Genomic DNA, 17,755 nt, shown 5'->3' with positions numbered 1-17,755 from the left:
AACCAAACTCCACTGTGGCTATCCTCTACAACCTGGCCTCACTCTCAGAGATATGGTTGCTGTAAAAGATTTTGGCTGGTAGTTTCACAATTTCTGAAGGACGGGAAAAGCCAGATGTATTTCATTTCATTCCGTTCTAGACTGCATAGCTCGACATCGTAACGCAGGTGACATATTATGAGATCCTACTTTGGTTGAAGAAGATAACACAACCTTCCTTATTAGGGTGTGAAAACATCTCCCTAGCATACGCGTTTTAAAACCATGAGGCTTACGGCAATATGTAACTGACAAAAGCGGACAATATCTACTAGCGGTGAACTTGGGTTGTTATAAATGATATTAAAGCCAGACACCAAGCGGTGAGCCGACCCCCAAGATAGTGGATTGTAAGATCCCACATTGGTTGGAAAGGAGAACAAGAGAGTGGATTGGTGGGAACATGAGCAGGTGACATATTATGAGATCCCACATTGGTTGGAGTCGACCCCCAAGAGAGTGGATTGTAAAAGTGTGGAAAACTTTCCCTAGCAAACATGTTTTAAAATCGTGAGGCTAACGACGATACGTAATGAGCCAATGCAGACAATATATACTAGTGGTGAGCTTAGACCATTAAACATTTGACAAACATGAGAGCGACTGGGGACGAGAAATGGTTAGAACCTACACAGTCGACCCAGTGGTGAAAATGGGAAGCCTCAAACTACCCACCGAAACACATATCCTGATCCAAACCACCTACCGAACTTTAGCTAGATTATGTTCGAATTCAATATGAACCGACCCGGAAAAAACGAACACTTGGAGATAACTTGCTATACTGGAGAAGGTACTATTCTCAACTAGTATAATTGAATCACAGCTATAAAAGAAAGTCTACATATTCTCTTCAACTCCAATTTCTAAGATGTAATGAAACAAAAGAGCCGCCGGTATCTCCTGAGAAACTAAGATGTAATATATAAGGACATACACGTTTATGAGCAATACATAGATTTTAGCAATATGATACATTCATATCATTATGTTGTAACTAAGCCGATGCATTTAAATGTTCTCTACAGTGCCACGCTATTAACTGCAACAGAATATCATCCTATATGTGGTTTTTGTACCTTACAAAGCTGTTCTCTGCCTTAGAACTTCAAGGCAACAGCAGCCTAATATCTTCATCTCACAACTTCAATGGCAGATGCACCAGCTGACCTGTAGATCTCATTGATCCATTTCGAGCTCCTGAAGACCAAATAGTTCTACCATAGTTAACGTAGACCCAGTTATTGTTTCTCAAGTAAGGCTAAGTTATCCCGTTATAAAGAACATGTAATGAAACATCTCGAATGTTAATCTGACAATGTGACAGTGCACGTGACGCTTCGTTAATTCATGTCTTGTCAGTTTATATAATTAAGCAGAAGAAACATCTTGAAACGACCTCTTTTTTGTGTCTTTTGCATCTTATATATAATATCACGCTGTTCATCCTAATCCCAATCCCAATGGACTCGACTCTTACAAGTCAAACATACACGACATATGGAATTAGGAAACCAACCTGTTGATTATTTATTCTTCCATGCCCATTCATGACTCGCTTGAAGTCCCTGAGGTAAGTAGTCATTTACGTGATGTTGACTCGGGGAAAGTAAGGTGGTCGCGTTAAAATAAAAGTACAATGTACCTGGTGGAAGCGAGTAGGATCATTTACCGAGCTATTAGCTGTCTGCAATTTTGTATAAGTGCCTTCCTGCATAACGAAAGAATAAAATTATGTTCAAAATACATTAACTGAAGAAGATCCAAGTGGTAGTAGTGTAAAGGCCGTCATACCCCAAGAAAAATCAAAGGAAAATGAGTGAGAAATAAAGTCGTAAAAGAATCTATAACAGTCCAAGCCCACCGCTAGCAGATATTGTCCTCTTTGGACTTTCCCTTTCAAGCTTCTCTTCAAAATTTTTAAAACGTGTCTGCTAGGGAGAGGTTTCCATACTCTTATAAAGAGTATTTCGTTCTCCTCTCCAATCAATGATGGATCTCACGGAATCCAACAAAGATACAGTACTATCTAAAAAGTCTACCGTCTACGATAAAGTGGACCAATCAAAATAAAGATACAATTGCCAAAACTCTCAAATGCAATAATGAAAACTGGAATTGCTAATAGAATAGACAGACCTGTGAATGGAATGAAGGTTGCTGTAGCGGCTGAGGGTGGGGCGTCGGTGTCTGGAACCGAGTTTGAAGCTGGGCTTGGGGAGTTTGAGAGAGTTGCTGGGTAGGTAGTAGTTGAGGACGTGACTGGTTAAGAGGCTGCATTACTGGTGGCTTTTGTTGTTGCTCGATCGCCGAAAGCTCTTGAGGTCTCTCCCACTGCAGGTTACACACATGAGAACACTAACCACACAAATAACAGCAAAAGCTTCAAAGAAACTCTCACCTTACTCTCACCAGTAACACTATTATAATAGTATTTATAACCATCAGGAGAAGTGTGCTCTGTCCAATTGCTGGTATTTATAGCTACAGGAGGAACCGTAGATTTATGTGTATCTGATGTTGCAGAAGTGGCACTGGTAGCTGTGTGTGGCACAACCCCTGTCCAGTGAGACTGCACGGGCATTTAAAACGACAGACAATATTTGTCTTAACCTTAAATTGGGATCAAAATGTCCTATATACCTCAACAAATCCAAACATGTTCTACTAGTATAGAGATAACTCGTTACCTGCTGATTAATAGTCCGGGAACTCGGCTGCAACGTTGAGCTTTGATTTGATGGTTGTATCGACTGCAACTGCTGCTGTAGCTGAGAGAATGCCTGCTGGGAAGACTGAAAACTAGCATGGAGAGTTTGTTTTTGTTGTGACAACATGTGTGCTAACTGAGAAGGTGAATTCTGCCGTGGCTGAATCGGTGTAGGACGTTGCTGTTGATTAGGGGCAGCAGCATGGGATTGTAAGTTCATACTCAAAGGAGTTTGTGTAGCTGCAGCTGATGAGGCACCCGGCTGGACCATAGCCTGAGATACCGGAAACTGTGCACCAATGCTAGGTAACTCTTGGGAAGGTGCGGGCTGACTGAACGGCAGTTGACCAGAAGAGTTGAAATTTTGTGGTTGATTATGCTGTTGTGCTAATGCTGCAGTTGAATGTGGCTGAGAATAGGAAGGACCATGAGGATGCAATTGACTTGACGGTGGCAACTGTGTTGTTGACTGAACGGCCTTTAGCACGGGCGACGCTTGGAGGCCAAGTGATGGATGCTGGCTGGCAGACTGATAAAGATTTTAACAAATTCAGATAACATTGGAGATTTTTGGGAATTCCTAGGATATAATCTAGCAGGTAGAGTAAAAAAAAACATTCATAAATCGACGTCTATTTACCTGTTGAGAAGCAGAGGATGCTGGAGAGGCTAACCCAGGATTGGGACCTCTAAACCCACTTCCAGGACCACCCTAAAAATTATGCAAGAACATTAGTTATGCAACGTACAACTAAGGGTGTGAAAACTATGGGTGTGGAAACCTTTCCCTAGTAGACGTGTTTTAAAAACCTTGAAGAGAAGCCCGAAAAGAAAAGTCCAAAGAAGACAATATCTGCTAGCGGTGGTCTTGGGCCATTACAATATCAACAGTACTGATGGGGACTTCTATCCAAGCAATTTTTGTTGCTTGCTTCAGTTTAACTAGCGAGGTTTCTTATCTAGAAAAAAAAATGGAAATATCCAATACGAAGATTATACAGAAACGGTTCCATAAAATCCTTGCATCGATGCCTTTTGATTAATAAGTAGGTTCCCATATCTAACGTCGAGATAAAATGCATGCTAACTATCATAGGTCAACCACAAATCCAAGAGGATGTTAAAATATTAATACCCTACGAGTTCTCCGTTACAAATATGGTTTAGTTAAAACGGAGTAAATTGACCAAAATGCCCCTTTTTCTATACATAAACCTATGTAATTCACAACACAAACAGCACTTGAAATTACATGTCAAAAGGTAATAATAACTTACCAAGTTCAAAGGCAGTCCCATTTCACTGGACCTAGGAGGCAACTGACCCCCCCCAAAGGGAAAAGCACCAGCATCAACAGGTGGCCTGAAACCTCGTACATCGATTGGAACTCGATCACCCATAAATTCACCAAAATTAGGCATTGGTCTGCTAAAAGCACAAAACAATCAAACAGCATGATCAGAAAATGCTTGGTACTTCGCCAAATTTTTGGCTCCAACTGGAGCCGCATTTCAAAACCATTTTGCAACTATGATCATTGCAGTTTGTTTTTATTCCTTGGGGTTTTCCCATTTGTTGGTACTTCTCATTTGATCAATGAAAAATTGTGCTTAGTTTTCTATTCATTCACACACACTTAAAGACAATGGCCACTGAAAGGTATCTCCCACAATGAATTTTACCTCGGACCAGGTGCTTGAAAGCGAGAACCAAAACCCGGACCTCCAAATGCAGGAGTGCCCCTGAAAAAGCAAGATCCTTAAGTTATATGGTTCTTAGTCATATATATATATATATATATATATATGGGTTAAGGGTGGACCAAATTTCAGAACAAGACATTAAATACTACCCACCAAAACCATGTTCAAATAAAGGTTTAAGAAAATGCTAGAAAAGAAAGGCCTTCAAAAGGATCTATTTTCAACTTCAAAATTTGATCATAAACGGCACATCATATCGAACCTTGAATCTCCAGATCTAGGCTTCTTTGGGTCAGCAAAGCGAACGCTTAATGGTTGATCACAACCCTAATTGTGGTCGAGGAAATTCATTAAGTAGTAGGTTTGGTGATAAATACTGCAGAACAAAAAGATATTATAAACTCAAGAATAGACTTACTCCCATTGTAAACCTTCCATTAAGTGCATTTATAGCCGCCAGTGCCATATCCCTTTGTGAATACTTCACAAATCCACACCCTTCAAAATAACGCGACTCGTAAAGATATGGAAAACCAGAATAATGGAAGAGAGAGTAATAATGACAGTGATGATAAGTTTGAATCTAATAGTCGAACGGCCTAGCATAATCTTCTTTCTCTTAGAATTTAACAGAAAAAAACAAGTAATCAAATCCTAGAATTCCATATTGATAAATGCTGAATGAAAGTAGAGTGTCATCCATTCATTTAAACCATTCAGCATCTACGACTCCGTTCCATATCAAATAATTAAAATCCCTAGCCAACAGAGCCTCAAAATCTAAATCATTTACCATACAACAACATGCATTCTCCATATTGAACAAGAACAGGGATCGAAAATGTTTCTTAACAAGATCAAATAGATTTGAAAAGCATACCACGACTCTGTTTCATTTCATCCCGCATAAGGTAAACATCGTCAACTACTCCATATGGAGAAAAGATCTGAGAACAAAAATATTGATTAATTTCTTGAACTATTGGAAGTTACCATATGATCTTACTCCATGCAAAAACACTAAGAAGAAAAGGCATACACGTCTCCACAGCCAAAAAAACAAAGGGCAATATACGTAAGGTCGAAACTAAGACGAAAATAAATTTCTAAGAGCTCAACAGAGCCCAAAGTTCATAATTTATTTGATGGCTGAAAAAAGAAAAAGGAAAAGAAGCAGAAATGGATAACATTGAGATGAAAAGGGTTTAACGACACGGTTATAACATACTTCCTTGACTTCTTTTTCTGAGGCTTGTTTATTTAGTGAACCAACAAACAATTTGAACTCAACTGCACCTGCAGAAAATAAGTAAAGAAAAAAATCAATAAAATGATAGAAAATGAAATTGTTTTAGCAGACAGGCCGATTCACCATTCTACTGACTTGGAACACTGACATTTCTGAAGTATTAATGCTTACAACACATTATACTTCAATAACGCTCAGTCCAGATTGAAATTCATATCTTACTCCGACTTTCTATTTGTCGTTTCAAAACATTTTTCCGACATAACAACCAAAGGTTCAAAAATAAACGAAGTAATAGTACTGCCTCAGAAATTTAATCCTCACACACAAAAAGAAAAAGATGACGATGATGGATGAAGGTTAATAAATAAGACAAAAGCCAGATCCATGAGTCAATTACCGAGACGCTCCTGCTCTCCATCAGCATATCGAACTTGAATTGGGCCTGCTCCCTGTAAACATGTTTAAGATACATAGTAGCATTGCGCACGAGATATATATAGATAACATTTGGGGGAGGAAACTCACCCCAGGAAGGGTATGTTGATTGTGCAAGTTCCTAATTGCTCTATCAGCTTCTTCTGGGGTTGTATATTTTACAAAACAACATCCTGCATAAGTAAAGGATGTTCTGATTTGACTACATTGGATCATAACTTTGTATTAATGGTGTTACATTTATTCCTAACCATAACCACGAGCAAATGAAGAGGGTAAAATACAGCGCACGTAAAATTAATGCTACATCCACATGTATCAGTTCATTCCAATCAACAGAAAGGCCAACTTTACAGTTACCATTACAAAAAATACGTCAACGACCAAATCAGGAAAATCTAGTAGAAAGGGATACAAACACACACATAGAGATGAAAAGGGAAAGTTAATACATATAGATGTTGGTTACAACCTGCCATCTACAAGCACACAGGAAGATATAGGTAAAGAACACCCAAGAATCCCTCAACATTCATAAGGATTTAAAGGCGGTTTCCTACTAAAGACGCTACAAAATGCATCCAGAGAATAGGACACAACTTTAATTCCATTCATTCAGTACAAACAGGACCAACCGTAGAGATAAACTATAGCATGTTTCAGCATGAGGTCGTGGCCATAGTACACATTCCATTGTCTATAGGAGATTAACCACCTTAAGCGAAACAGAGAAACTATAGGACGGGAAGAATTCAAATGTTGGAAAAGCCAGCTATCAAGAATTTCTCAACGCCAAACATTCGGAATAAGCTAGTAAAATCACTAGCGTGCACATTATGACTGCCTAAATGATCTTTGTATCGCAATCGTTGCCTTCAGCACCACCACCACAACCAACATTGGTAACAAATGATTATGATGGTACAAAGAATCCAAAAGCTCGCTATTAGGAGGTCATCGATAATTTTTTTACATTTCTACATCATATATATCAGTCTTACATTAGCTAGAAATGTCTCACTTTAAACAAACTTGAAGAAACTATCATATCCCAGCACTAAAAATATCATTTAATAGGCTAAGCTAGTAATAACGAGGTCAAACAACCTACCGTCCTACAAACTCGTGAAAATATTAATCACAATCACTTCCTCTATAAGATAACACATTCACTCGGTTAGTAAATCCACAACTTGCTGTAATTGAATCACAAAATGTACATTGATAATCAGCTACATGCAGCCATGAAAAATGTTAAGTAAAGCCATCAGAAACTATAAACTCCACAACCGCATTATTCTGCCTTATCAAAACCCTTAAATAACAATATTGCAAAAGGTTTAATAATGAAATTACACGCTGTCTTCTCCTATCCAACTAAAGCGGAAAACTTGAATAAGAAGACACAATATCATGCAAAATAGAGTAAACTTCAAAATGTGTAAATTCAGGGGATTAAACAAGTATCCATCAAACAAAAGTATCGAAATTTATACTCGGCATAGAACTCTCAACACTAAAAATGCCACTCAGCACGCCAGTGCAATAAAAATGAACCAATCTGAGTAAATGGAAGGACATATCCCTCAGAAACTCAGCATAGTTGCATTAACAGCTGCATTATTTTGCTCAAATCAATTCTGCAGTGAGGCTTTACCAAGTATCCTCCTTTCGTAGCCCCATGAGAAAAGTTTTTGTATCTCCTAAGGTCTAGGTCTTTGTATATTATTATTTTTTACGTTTTACAAAATTACTTGTTTCCAGAAAGAAAGATACACAAGATAGTGTTGATAATAATAAAACCATTTATATGAACCAAAAAAATGCATAATCATACACCACAACCAACAAAGATACAGGATCTCCTTCTGCAAGAAGAAGAAACGGTCAAGACTTCAAACAACAGGCAATAAACATCAGTGCTGAACGCTAGAACGAACTCACGAGTTCATGAATTTTGAAAACAGGGCAAACCAGATAAAACTAATCAAGAACAAAAATCTCCTAAAAAATATAACACAGCAATCCATACACAAGCAACAGTGACAAGTTTGAAGCAAAGCTACTTGTTCGGTTTACACGCTACTAAGCACAGGTACAAAAGGGAATTGTGAAAAATCACAAGAGATATGTGGGGTAAGAGAGGATGAGTTTCACATGGTCAATAAGGCAGAGTTTCATGTTGCAGTAGAACTCCCAAAGAGTCTGACTTGAGACAGAATAAGACGTTACAAAATCACGTCTATTATCAAACATGACGGGTCTTCCTCCATTTGCTTGGATAAAAATGAAGATATCATCAACAAGGCAACAAAACAATCCATGTGCCTCATACTACAATAGACTAAACCAACTCAGAGAGACATACAAGCAACCTGAAAAACCTGAGACTCATCCATTCATTCAATGGATAACATAAAAAGTGAGCTATCAGTTACCAACTATCCAACAACACATACACCTCACAAAATCCTTTGCAAGCCACTAGGAGATGAAACTCCGTACCCATCACCATTTTATATTCCACATCAATAACAATTCAAAGTTTGAAACCATTTAAACGAATCACATTCACCAAAATTTGAAAAAACACACACACATTCAAATCTTCCAAACTTACAATATATATTAACATAAAAATTTTATAAAAAAAACCAGTATTTTCTAATTCTGTACATTTGTCTTACTATAAATCCTAAAATAAAAAACCTAAACTGCTGGCAGCAGACACTCCCATTACAAAAAAAGGGGGTTATATCCTCATTGCCGCAGCACCAGCCACTATCACAAGGCACGGTCTTTTGTGCTCCACTGCCATACAAAACTTGATATTATAGCAGGTTTACATGCCTTGTCCTCTTCTTGTTTGAAATGATGGACAAAAAGTTAGGATCGCAACGAAAACCAACAAGCACCAAACTTGTTGCAAAAACAAACGGAAACGAGCTCACGGTTTCTTCGAGCCTCTCAAAACCTGAAATGACATGTGTATGAACCAAAAGTGATTCATACAAAATAGAGGTTATGCTTACCTTGTTGCTGGCCTGTTCTCTTATCCTTTATCAAAGCTACTTCAATCACATTTCCATGTTCTTCAAACAATGGGCGAATCTGGTATCAAACAAGCATAGTTTTATCTAAGAAACCTATTTACATGAAAAAAAATCAAAATAAAACCAAATGAAAGTCACTCGTAAGCACATACCCTACCACTAACTGAGCCCAAAAAAAAATTATAAAGGCTCCAGGAGTAAGTGTTCATAAACAAAGAAGGATGACAACAACAATACTTGGTCACATGAACACAAAACGTAGCATTGAAAATGAACTAAACATTTCTTTTTCCAAGATCCCTCACAACTAATCCTTTTATTTCTCTCAAACCATATGTCCTCAAAAGGGTAGAACAAAACCTAGCTTGCCAAGAAAGAAATTTGTCCTACTTGTTCTCACCACCTCTAAACGAGAGATCCAATAGGAATCTCACACAACAATAATGTCTCAAAGCCTACAACTTTTAAAGCCTCCCAACCCACCAAGTGCTCCCTTCAATAATGCATGTCAAATAATGCGAAAACATTTCATCTCTAGAAGAAATGCCACACCTAGACCTTCTCATATCAATAGAAGAATGCAAGACATGTCTGACAGAAATGTGTAAATACAGTGTACAAAAGTGGGGAAATGAATTCATGGCTCTTCAACGACTTAATGAATACTTAGGACTTACATCTTCTTCTGTAACTGTCCTTGGAACGGATCCAACAAACAGCTTGGCAAAACTGCTTCTGTCCGAATGATCTGAAGATGGAAGATGTTGATATTAGCAAGCTGCAAGATTAGTGAAGATGCTGCGTGAAATATATGAGAACTACACTAAAAATATCTCACATATTGATCACACTGAAAGTTAGAATTACCTTCTTAATGAGAGTTTTTGTTTCTTGATAGCTAACGGTTAGAAGGGAACTTTCTTTTTCTTTTCCCCCTTCAAATGGGAGCTAATTATGATAAAGGTAATCAATAGAACTTCACATTGACAATAAATTCGATTTTCCAAGAACATAATTCAGACATTGGATGAAGTTTTAACCATATCTCAAACATCCCAGAAAGGTTAGAGAAAGTGAGGGAAAAAATACACTCTTTAGAACTGGTATGATACAGGAAATATGCAATCTAACTCCAAGGTTCTTAGTATACATCATGAGCACCATCTTCCAAAGAATGCGTTCTTTGACCTTTATAACATAAATTCTATGTGATCCGTTTACAGATTTGATAGAACTAAACTAACCGAGGGAAATAGAAGCAACAAAGCGAAAACCAGCATGAAAGTAACTGAAAAAAGATCGCCTGGTGTTCTTATCAACAAAAGAAAAGAAACTGCAACTAAATTAATCCACAAAATCTAACCTGGAGAACTTCCACGGCCGGCGAAAGGATAGCCCCGTTTCTGTCCTGCAACAGGAGGCGGCTGGAAACTGGACCCAAAACCACCGCCAGTACCAGGAATTGGACGGAACCCCCCGCCAGTTCCCATAGGGCGAAAATTAGCAGCACCGGGAGTAGAGAAGCGCGGCGGGCTGTCGAAAGGCCGACGGTTACCTCCGGAAACGCCGCCACGGAAGTTATTGGGGCTCCAGCGACTGTCTTGATGGTTCATCGGGGAGTCCGAGAAGCGAGAAGGAGCTGCAGAGTGACGGTACGGGTGGGAATCTTGGTCGGAACCATAGCGGTCTTCTCTATGCCTATCCAGCTTTGCGGAACTGAGAAATCGAAGCCCAAATTTGCGCAGTCCTCTTCAGGAAAACGAATCAGTGAAGTGAAACGAAATTCCAGAATCTTAGAACTCGCGAAGACAAGACGGAGTCAGACTCGGGAGGAAGAAGAGGAATCCCGCGCTGTCGCGGAAGAACTGAAGAAAGAAAGTACAAATAATTGTAATAAATAAAATAATAAACAATATATATATATATATATACACTTTATATGGGCCCGACAGAACTGTGGGCCGTAAGGTAAGTGGGCCCATTAAACCCAATCGGCTTTACTTTGAGCCCATCAAGGATAAGTTACGAAAAATAATAATAAATAAATAAATAAACTTCCAAACTCTCTCTTACACATATTTCTATTTGTTATATAAATTATGGTATATTTAAACATTTCAAAATTATTTATTAAATAAAAATCCTGATAAGACTCGCTCTAGTTTTGAATCATCATTATACTCTTTCCACGTTACAGCTTACGGTCTGAGACATTTGTAAAAGGTCGAGGATAATATTGTAATTTTTAAAATAAGTAGTAGCGTTTTTTTCGTTTTTTTTCATTCTCTTCTCGATTTTCTTCCTTGTTCCACCCATTTATTGCTTGTTGCTTGTTACTGGCTCTTGCTCGACTTGTAATGAAGGGAGCAATCCCTTCGTTTACATCAAGGACGTTTTCGTAATTTTACTGCTAATACATTAACATTGATATCTTAAATTAAAAAAATATAAAATAAAATACTTTTAATACATTTAAATATACGATGAGTTGATAAATAGTTTTCAAATATTTTTATTTTTTATTTTTTATACCATTTAGGGTTATTAATTTTAATTTTAAAGGAGGAGAAATTTATTTTTTTATTTTTTTTATTTTTAAATTTTTTATTATTATTAATTTAGATTAAAAAGCTTTAATTCTTTGAAACTTATGGTTTATTAAAAACTCCTCTGCATGAAACGTAGGAAGTAGAGGGACCGAGGTTGACTGGACTGTTAATGTGGCATCCTCCGTGCCGCCAGTCATGGCCGTGCTAAATTATCGCCGCCGAGAAACTCCGGCAGCGTCTCCAAAAGTCGAAACCGAATTCATCTCAAATTCACTGCGGTTTTCCGAAACCAAATCCATCTCAAATGCAAACTAGAAGTATTCTGTAATGGAGATCTTCGGCGTTGGTAGCGTTTTCTCTTGAATCGGTTTTACTCTGAAACTTCAACGTTAGAACTTTTTAATTTTTGGTTATGGTTCCATTAATTGTTTGGCGCTTTCTTCTTTCTTGCATTGATTGTTCGTCTTTCTTTGCTGCATATATATACTTCCAATGGAACACTTCTCTTCACTCATCCTCTTCTTTTTTCTTGTTTTCAATCCATTTCACTTGGATTGTTCTTGCGAGCGCCAAAACGCCGGTAATGCTTCTGGTTATCTTGTAAGCATTCCTTCTGATCGACTTCTTCCATTCCGGATTTTGTCGGTAACTTGTAGCAATGGCTTTACTAGGCCCTGTGACTCACGCTCAGGTTTGTATTCTAATCACTTCTCAACTATTTCAATTCGTTCGATTATTCTAGTCCTGTGATTCGAAAGAAGTTCACTTCTATTGTGGATTTTCCTATAATTTCGCTCGCCTGCTCCACTATCAGTTCGTTGTTGCTTTATTCAATGGAAACTAGACTGATGTTATTATGGATTATACTGGTTCTTTCACTTGATTGATACAGGTTTCGTTTCTTATCGGATTTTTAACCATTGTCGTTGCTTGGATTTATTCGGAGTACTTAGCATTTAAAAAGAAGTCGATCGCTTCCAAAGTGTAAGTTGATTGATCCTTTTAACGATAAATTTTTGCTGTCTTCTCTCTTTCTCAAGACATGTTCATATTTATGTATTAATCATGATATGAACACACACATATACGAACAACATTAACAAGACAAGGAATACAGTGAAGAGGAAGTAAGAGGAGCCCTGAAATTAGTTTTATCAGGAAGTGTCAATAGAATCTGCACGAAAGCCTTTTGACTTAGTACATATCTATCCTTTCCTACAGTTCCAAATTTGCCTCTACATCTATAATTTCTTGCCAGCAACAATCTTGCAAATCATTTTACGAGCTACATTACTTCTATTAAGAACAACTGCTTGATTATTATTATTTTTTTCCTTTTTGAACCCTCCCTGATTCTTGTTTCCTTGAAACTTTGCATCGATCACTGAGAAGATCTGTTTCTTGTTGAAAAAGTAAACCAGCTTAATCAGTAAAAAGAACAATAATGGTGAATAGAATTGATAGAATATAGTTTGTTAGAAAGTGACAGTATCTGTTGCTTTTAGTCATATATGTGTACTATAGATGTGAGGATATTTTGGTAGAACATTATTCATTTTGTAGCATGTTGTTCCATACTGAAACTGGATTCTTTTTTAGAAGGCAAAGTGATGTTGGGTTTGCTGAGGTAGAAAGTGATGCTGGAAAGGAAGATGATAAAGCTGTTTTATTAGAAGGGGGGGCTATCAAGTCCATTCCTTCTGGAGCTCGAATTCCACCTACCTTCTCTACTGTTATCAGGTTCACAAAAGGAAGCGTTAGTTCCTTCCAATGGCAGCTGCTGATTCTTTAGGTTTACTTATGTTTGTTTGCTTGTGTTTGTTTTGCCTGCTAGGTTCATTACGCTGGAAGAGTCATTCTTGATAGAAAATCGAATGTTACTCCGAGCAGCGTACGTAAACCCCTGCATAGAATTTAAGCTAAATATTTATGTGACATGTCTTGAATGTTGAGTTTTATCTCTTTTTTGTTAATATATTTCTCTCTTTTTTCACTTACAGATCTGAACTTGGTCTTCTTTTAGCATACTTCTACATCTGTGACCGTACTGATACATTTGGATCGGCAACAAAGGTGTCTTGATTTCCGGAGCTCTTTTCTTCCAATTTCTTTTAGTAATCTTTCTAATACATTGTTCATTAGAAAACCATTTAGATATGTTCTTATTGCACTGTACTTCTTCAACATCAATTGTATTTTTATATTAAAAAAAAAGTTCAAATTTTTCTTTCTTTTTTTTTTACTTTTAAGATTGAAAATTGTAATTTTTGTGAACTCCATTTTGTTGATTTACACCAGTTCTCCCCGATCTAATATCTCTCTTACATGGTTAATTTTTGCAGAGTTACAATCGAGATCTTTTCGCCTTCCTCTTGATCCTTCTTATCTTAGTTGCAGCAATTACTTCGTTCAAGATACATCTCGATAAATCACCATTTTCAGTGAAACCTATACTCTTCTTGAATAGGCATCAAACTGAGGAGTGGAAAGGATGGATGCAGGTCAGTCACTCGCGCACATAATTATTAGTGTTCATTTTATTTCTCTGAATGAAAGTGCAGTTTCTTACCATATATACATATATATATATAGAAGCATGATTCCTAATTGCGTTTTTCCTTGCTTTCATCTCAAATCTTGCAAGTCATAATGTGAAATTGCTTATAAAGTTACCCGAGCTAACTTCATAAGCTTCTTTTCTTTTTCTATAGGTGATTTTTTTGATGTACCATTACTTTGCTGCAAGAGAAATTTACAATGTGGGTCGTGTATGTGTTGCTGCATATGTGTGGATGACTGGATTCGGGAATTTTTCATATTACTATGCTCGTAAAGACTTTAGCCTTCCTAGATTTGCTCAGGCATGCTCTTCTATTGATCCTTCAATTTCTTGCTCGTAAGAAAGCAAAGTTACTTGTGATCAAAACTATTATTTCGTTGACTTTTTACATTTTCTGCTGAGCAGATGATGTGGCGGCTTAATTTCTTGGTCTTTATGTGCTGCATTGTCCTTGACAACAGTTACATGCTATACTATATCTGCCCCTTGCACACTTTTTTCTCTCTCGTGGTATATGGTATTGTTGGTGTTTTGCACAAGTACAATGAGATTAGAGCCGTCATTATCGTGAAATTTTTCGTTTGCTTCTTGGTCGTTATCATAGTGTGGGAAATACCTGGAGTGTTTGAAGTGCTTTGGGAACCATTTACCTTCATTCTAGGTAGCTCTTGATCTATTTAACTTTTCAAGGATAAACGATTTTCTCCAACCAACCTAACATTTCAAATTATTATTGCAGGATATAAAGATCCAAATCGACTGAAAGAACAGTTGCCTCCTATGTATGAGTGGCACTTCCGCACAGGACTTGATCGCTATATTTGGATATTAGGCATGTTGTATGCTTACTATTATTCAACTGTAAGTTTAAACGTGCTCGACTTGTACTATCATCACATTTTTTTTTACCTGAAATTTTTTAGTTTGTCTCATGCCATCATAAGGCGTCCTTGATGTTGAGGATTGTTGGGAGGGAGTCCCACGTTGACTAATTTAGGGAATGATCATGAGTTTATAGGTAAGAAATACATCTCCATTGGTACGAGACCTTTTGGGGAAGCCCAAAGCAAAGCCAAGAGCTTATGTTTACAGTGGATAATATCATACCATTGTGAAGAGTCTGTTATTCCCAACACTTGATTGATCCAATTCTATCATTATTGCATTTCCCCTTTAAGAAATTCTTAATAATGGAATGATTTTGACAGATTGAGAAATGGATTGAAAAGCTAGACGAAGCAAAACTGAAGCGCAGGATACTGATCAAAACGACAATTGTTGTGACATCCGCAACGGTAGAATGTTTTTTAATGTGTACCATAGTCATTTCTTGGTTTTTTTCCCCTCTAATTCAAGCCGTTTTGTGACTTTTCAGGCCGCATATCTATGGTTTGAGTACATATTCAAATTGGACAGTCTTACTTACAACCAATACCATCCTTACACTTCTTGGATTCCCATCACGTATGTGAACCTTTTCTTATATGGAGCTTGAAATAGAAAAGCTATAGATGTTAGTTAAGCATTGTTTTGTTCATGTGGAGCAGAGCCTACATATGCATACGAAATGTCAGCCAGAGTACCCGTAGCTATACTTTGACCATTTTCGGGTATATCATTTTGTTTTTTAAACCCATTTACTTCTTTGTTTCATCATATAATTAACTTTTAATTGCTTTAAATCCATCCAGTTGGATAGGAAAGATTTCACTGGACACATACATCTCGCAGTTCCATATTTGGTTAAGGTATGGCCTCCTTTTTCAGCTGGTGTTTTGTTCCATGCATAAAATAGTTGGTGAATAATGTTAATTTAGCTTTAACTATTCCTAGGTTCTCCTCAGCATGAGACACAAAAAGATAAATGGCAAGCTTAAGATCATACAACTAATCATCTAATTGGTGGCACCTTTTCTTGAGCATTAGGGGTTTAACTATAACGGGCCAAGCCCACCACTAGCAAATATTGTTCTCTTTACACTTTCCCTTGTAGGCTCCCACTCAAGGTTATTAAAACGCGTCTATTAGGGAGAGATTTCCACACATTCATAAAGAATGTTTCATTTTCCTCCCTAACGGACGTAGGATCTCACATCAACTTTGGGCAAAGGCACAGCCAAGTTCTGTAACTAGTATTTGAAACCCGAAACTGAATAAAATGACAACCAACCCACTTTGGACCTTTCTTAGTTAGTTTACAAGAACCGTAGTACATTTTTTTTGGATTTATAAATCCAATAAGTTTTGGTGGCAAATGCATTTGTTATTATAGCATAGGTAGAGACAACAATTATTAACCAATCATACACTAAAACATCTCTACAATTTAACCTTATCTTTCAGATCAAATGCTCCGGACGCCCAGCCAAAGCTGTTGCTCATTATCATCCCAGATTATCCTTTACTGAACTTCATGCTTACAACTATCATACTTCTGACGGTAAATATTAGTTATTTACTTTTAACGTCTTGAAGATTTTGACTGTGCTAAATTTTGATCATCCCCCGTTTGCTTGCCTTGCCTTGCCTGCAGACTTCTTACAGGCTCTCTGAGCTGACAAATACGTTTAAAACGGCCTTTGTACCTAGCAAGGACAATAAGCGCATTATGTATAACATGATTGCTGCAGCTGCAATCATGGCCATCTTATACGCCTTGTCATTCGTATTCCTTGAAGTCCCTCCAATGATGGTAAGAGTCCCAAACACTAACAACGTTGATATCGTTACAATCACTTTTGTCGTATTCAAAATCACTTCTGTACATGCTTTTAATAATTCAAAATCAATTTAGTGTTTAGTTTTATGTTTTTAGACACGATTTTCGTATCATAAAAATTGATTTTGAAGGATCGAGCACACGTTCCAAAGTGATTTTAAACCTGATAAAAGTGGTTTTAACCATTTTAAGATCGACGGTTGTCATCGACTTTCTTCCGTTGGAGGATGAAAGTCCTACATCGGCTAATTTAGAAATGATCATGGATTTATAAGTGAGGAATACTAACTCCATTGGTATGAGGACTCCCCAAAGCAAAGCGAGCTTATGCTCAAAGTGGACAATATCATACCATTATAGAGAGTCGTGTTCGTCTAACATCTTCTTCATTCTTTTTGGTATTCAATATGCAGGTTTGAGAATTGAAGATAATAAGAGATTGTACAGAAGGGCACTACAATTTTCTGTGGAAGGACGAAATTTCGTGATGAAAAAGAAGGGAAGAAAAACAAGAAAATTGTGTTATAGGTTAATCCACCGTATTGTTAGTGGGTTATTAAATGAAATAAGCCACTACTTTAGGGCATAGTTTATTCATAATTTGAGGCCACGGTCTTGTATTCCATTGAGTTTGTTCACTTTCAATAAAAATTTGTTACTTTTAAATAGTGAAATAAATAGCAAATCTTCACATTTTTACGTTTTTTTTTTTTTTTTTTTTTTTTTTTTTTTTTT

The 17,755-nt window shown here is 37.2% G+C and overlaps 2 protein-coding genes across 6 annotated transcripts; one reads left to right on the top strand and one right to left on the bottom strand.

Annotated features, from left to right (window-relative positions):
* Positions 1-868: 868 nt before the first annotated feature.
* On the bottom strand, positions 869-11,072 carry LOC111460217 (flowering time control protein FCA-like). 4 transcript variants are annotated; one of them, XM_023103365.1, is made up of 19 exons: positions 10,556-11,072; positions 9,870-9,940; positions 9,172-9,250; positions 6,230-6,312; positions 6,102-6,153; positions 5,681-5,748; positions 5,333-5,399; positions 4,871-4,950; positions 4,715-4,779; positions 4,432-4,491; positions 4,027-4,177; positions 3,390-3,461; positions 2,997-3,278; positions 2,730-2,948; positions 2,441-2,611; positions 2,179-2,373; positions 1,685-1,750; positions 1,559-1,607; positions 869-1,239 (listed from the first exon to the last, which is right to left on the bottom strand). In XM_023103365.1, the coding sequence occupies exons 1-18, from the start codon at positions 10,803-10,805 to the stop codon at positions 1,566-1,568; spliced, it is 2,073 nt and encodes a 690-aa protein (XP_022959133.1). In that variant the 5' UTR covers positions 10,806-11,072; the 3' UTR covers positions 869-1,239; positions 1,559-1,565. The 4 variants fall into 4 exon arrangements, with proteins under 4 accessions (XP_022959133.1, XP_022959131.1, XP_022959132.1 ...); XM_023103363.1 differs by having other exon boundaries at positions 2,730-3,278; XM_023103364.1 differs by having other exon boundaries at positions 2,730-3,278; positions 4,027-4,174.
* Positions 11,073-11,885: 813 nt separating this feature from the next.
* LOC111460219 (protein REDUCED WALL ACETYLATION 2-like) lies at positions 11,886-17,670 on the top strand. 2 transcript variants are annotated; one of them, XM_023103369.1, is made up of 16 exons: positions 11,886-12,432; positions 12,634-12,725; positions 13,344-13,481; positions 13,576-13,632; positions 13,742-13,814; positions 14,084-14,242; positions 14,453-14,602; positions 14,707-14,962; positions 15,041-15,162; positions 15,510-15,596; positions 15,677-15,765; positions 15,849-15,911; positions 15,993-16,049; positions 16,645-16,741; positions 16,835-16,993; positions 17,434-17,670. In XM_023103369.1, exons 1-16 carry the CDS (start codon positions 12,400-12,402, stop codon positions 17,437-17,439), a joined length of 1,638 nt encoding a protein of 545 aa, XP_022959137.1. In that variant the 5' UTR covers positions 11,886-12,399; the 3' UTR covers positions 17,440-17,670. The 2 variants fall into 2 exon arrangements, with proteins under 2 accessions (XP_022959137.1, XP_022959136.1); XM_023103368.1 differs by having other exon boundaries at positions 13,341-13,481.
* The last annotated feature ends 85 nt before the right edge of the window (positions 17,671-17,755 follow it).

Source organism: Cucurbita moschata, unplaced genomic scaffold, assembly GCF_002738365.1.
Source record: "Cucurbita moschata cultivar Rifu unplaced genomic scaffold, Cmos_1.0 Cmo_Scf00023, whole genome shotgun sequence".
NCBI lineage: Eukaryota > Viridiplantae > Streptophyta > Magnoliopsida > Cucurbitales > Cucurbitaceae > Cucurbita > Cucurbita moschata.
This window is presented reverse-complemented; position numbering and strand designations above follow the sequence as displayed.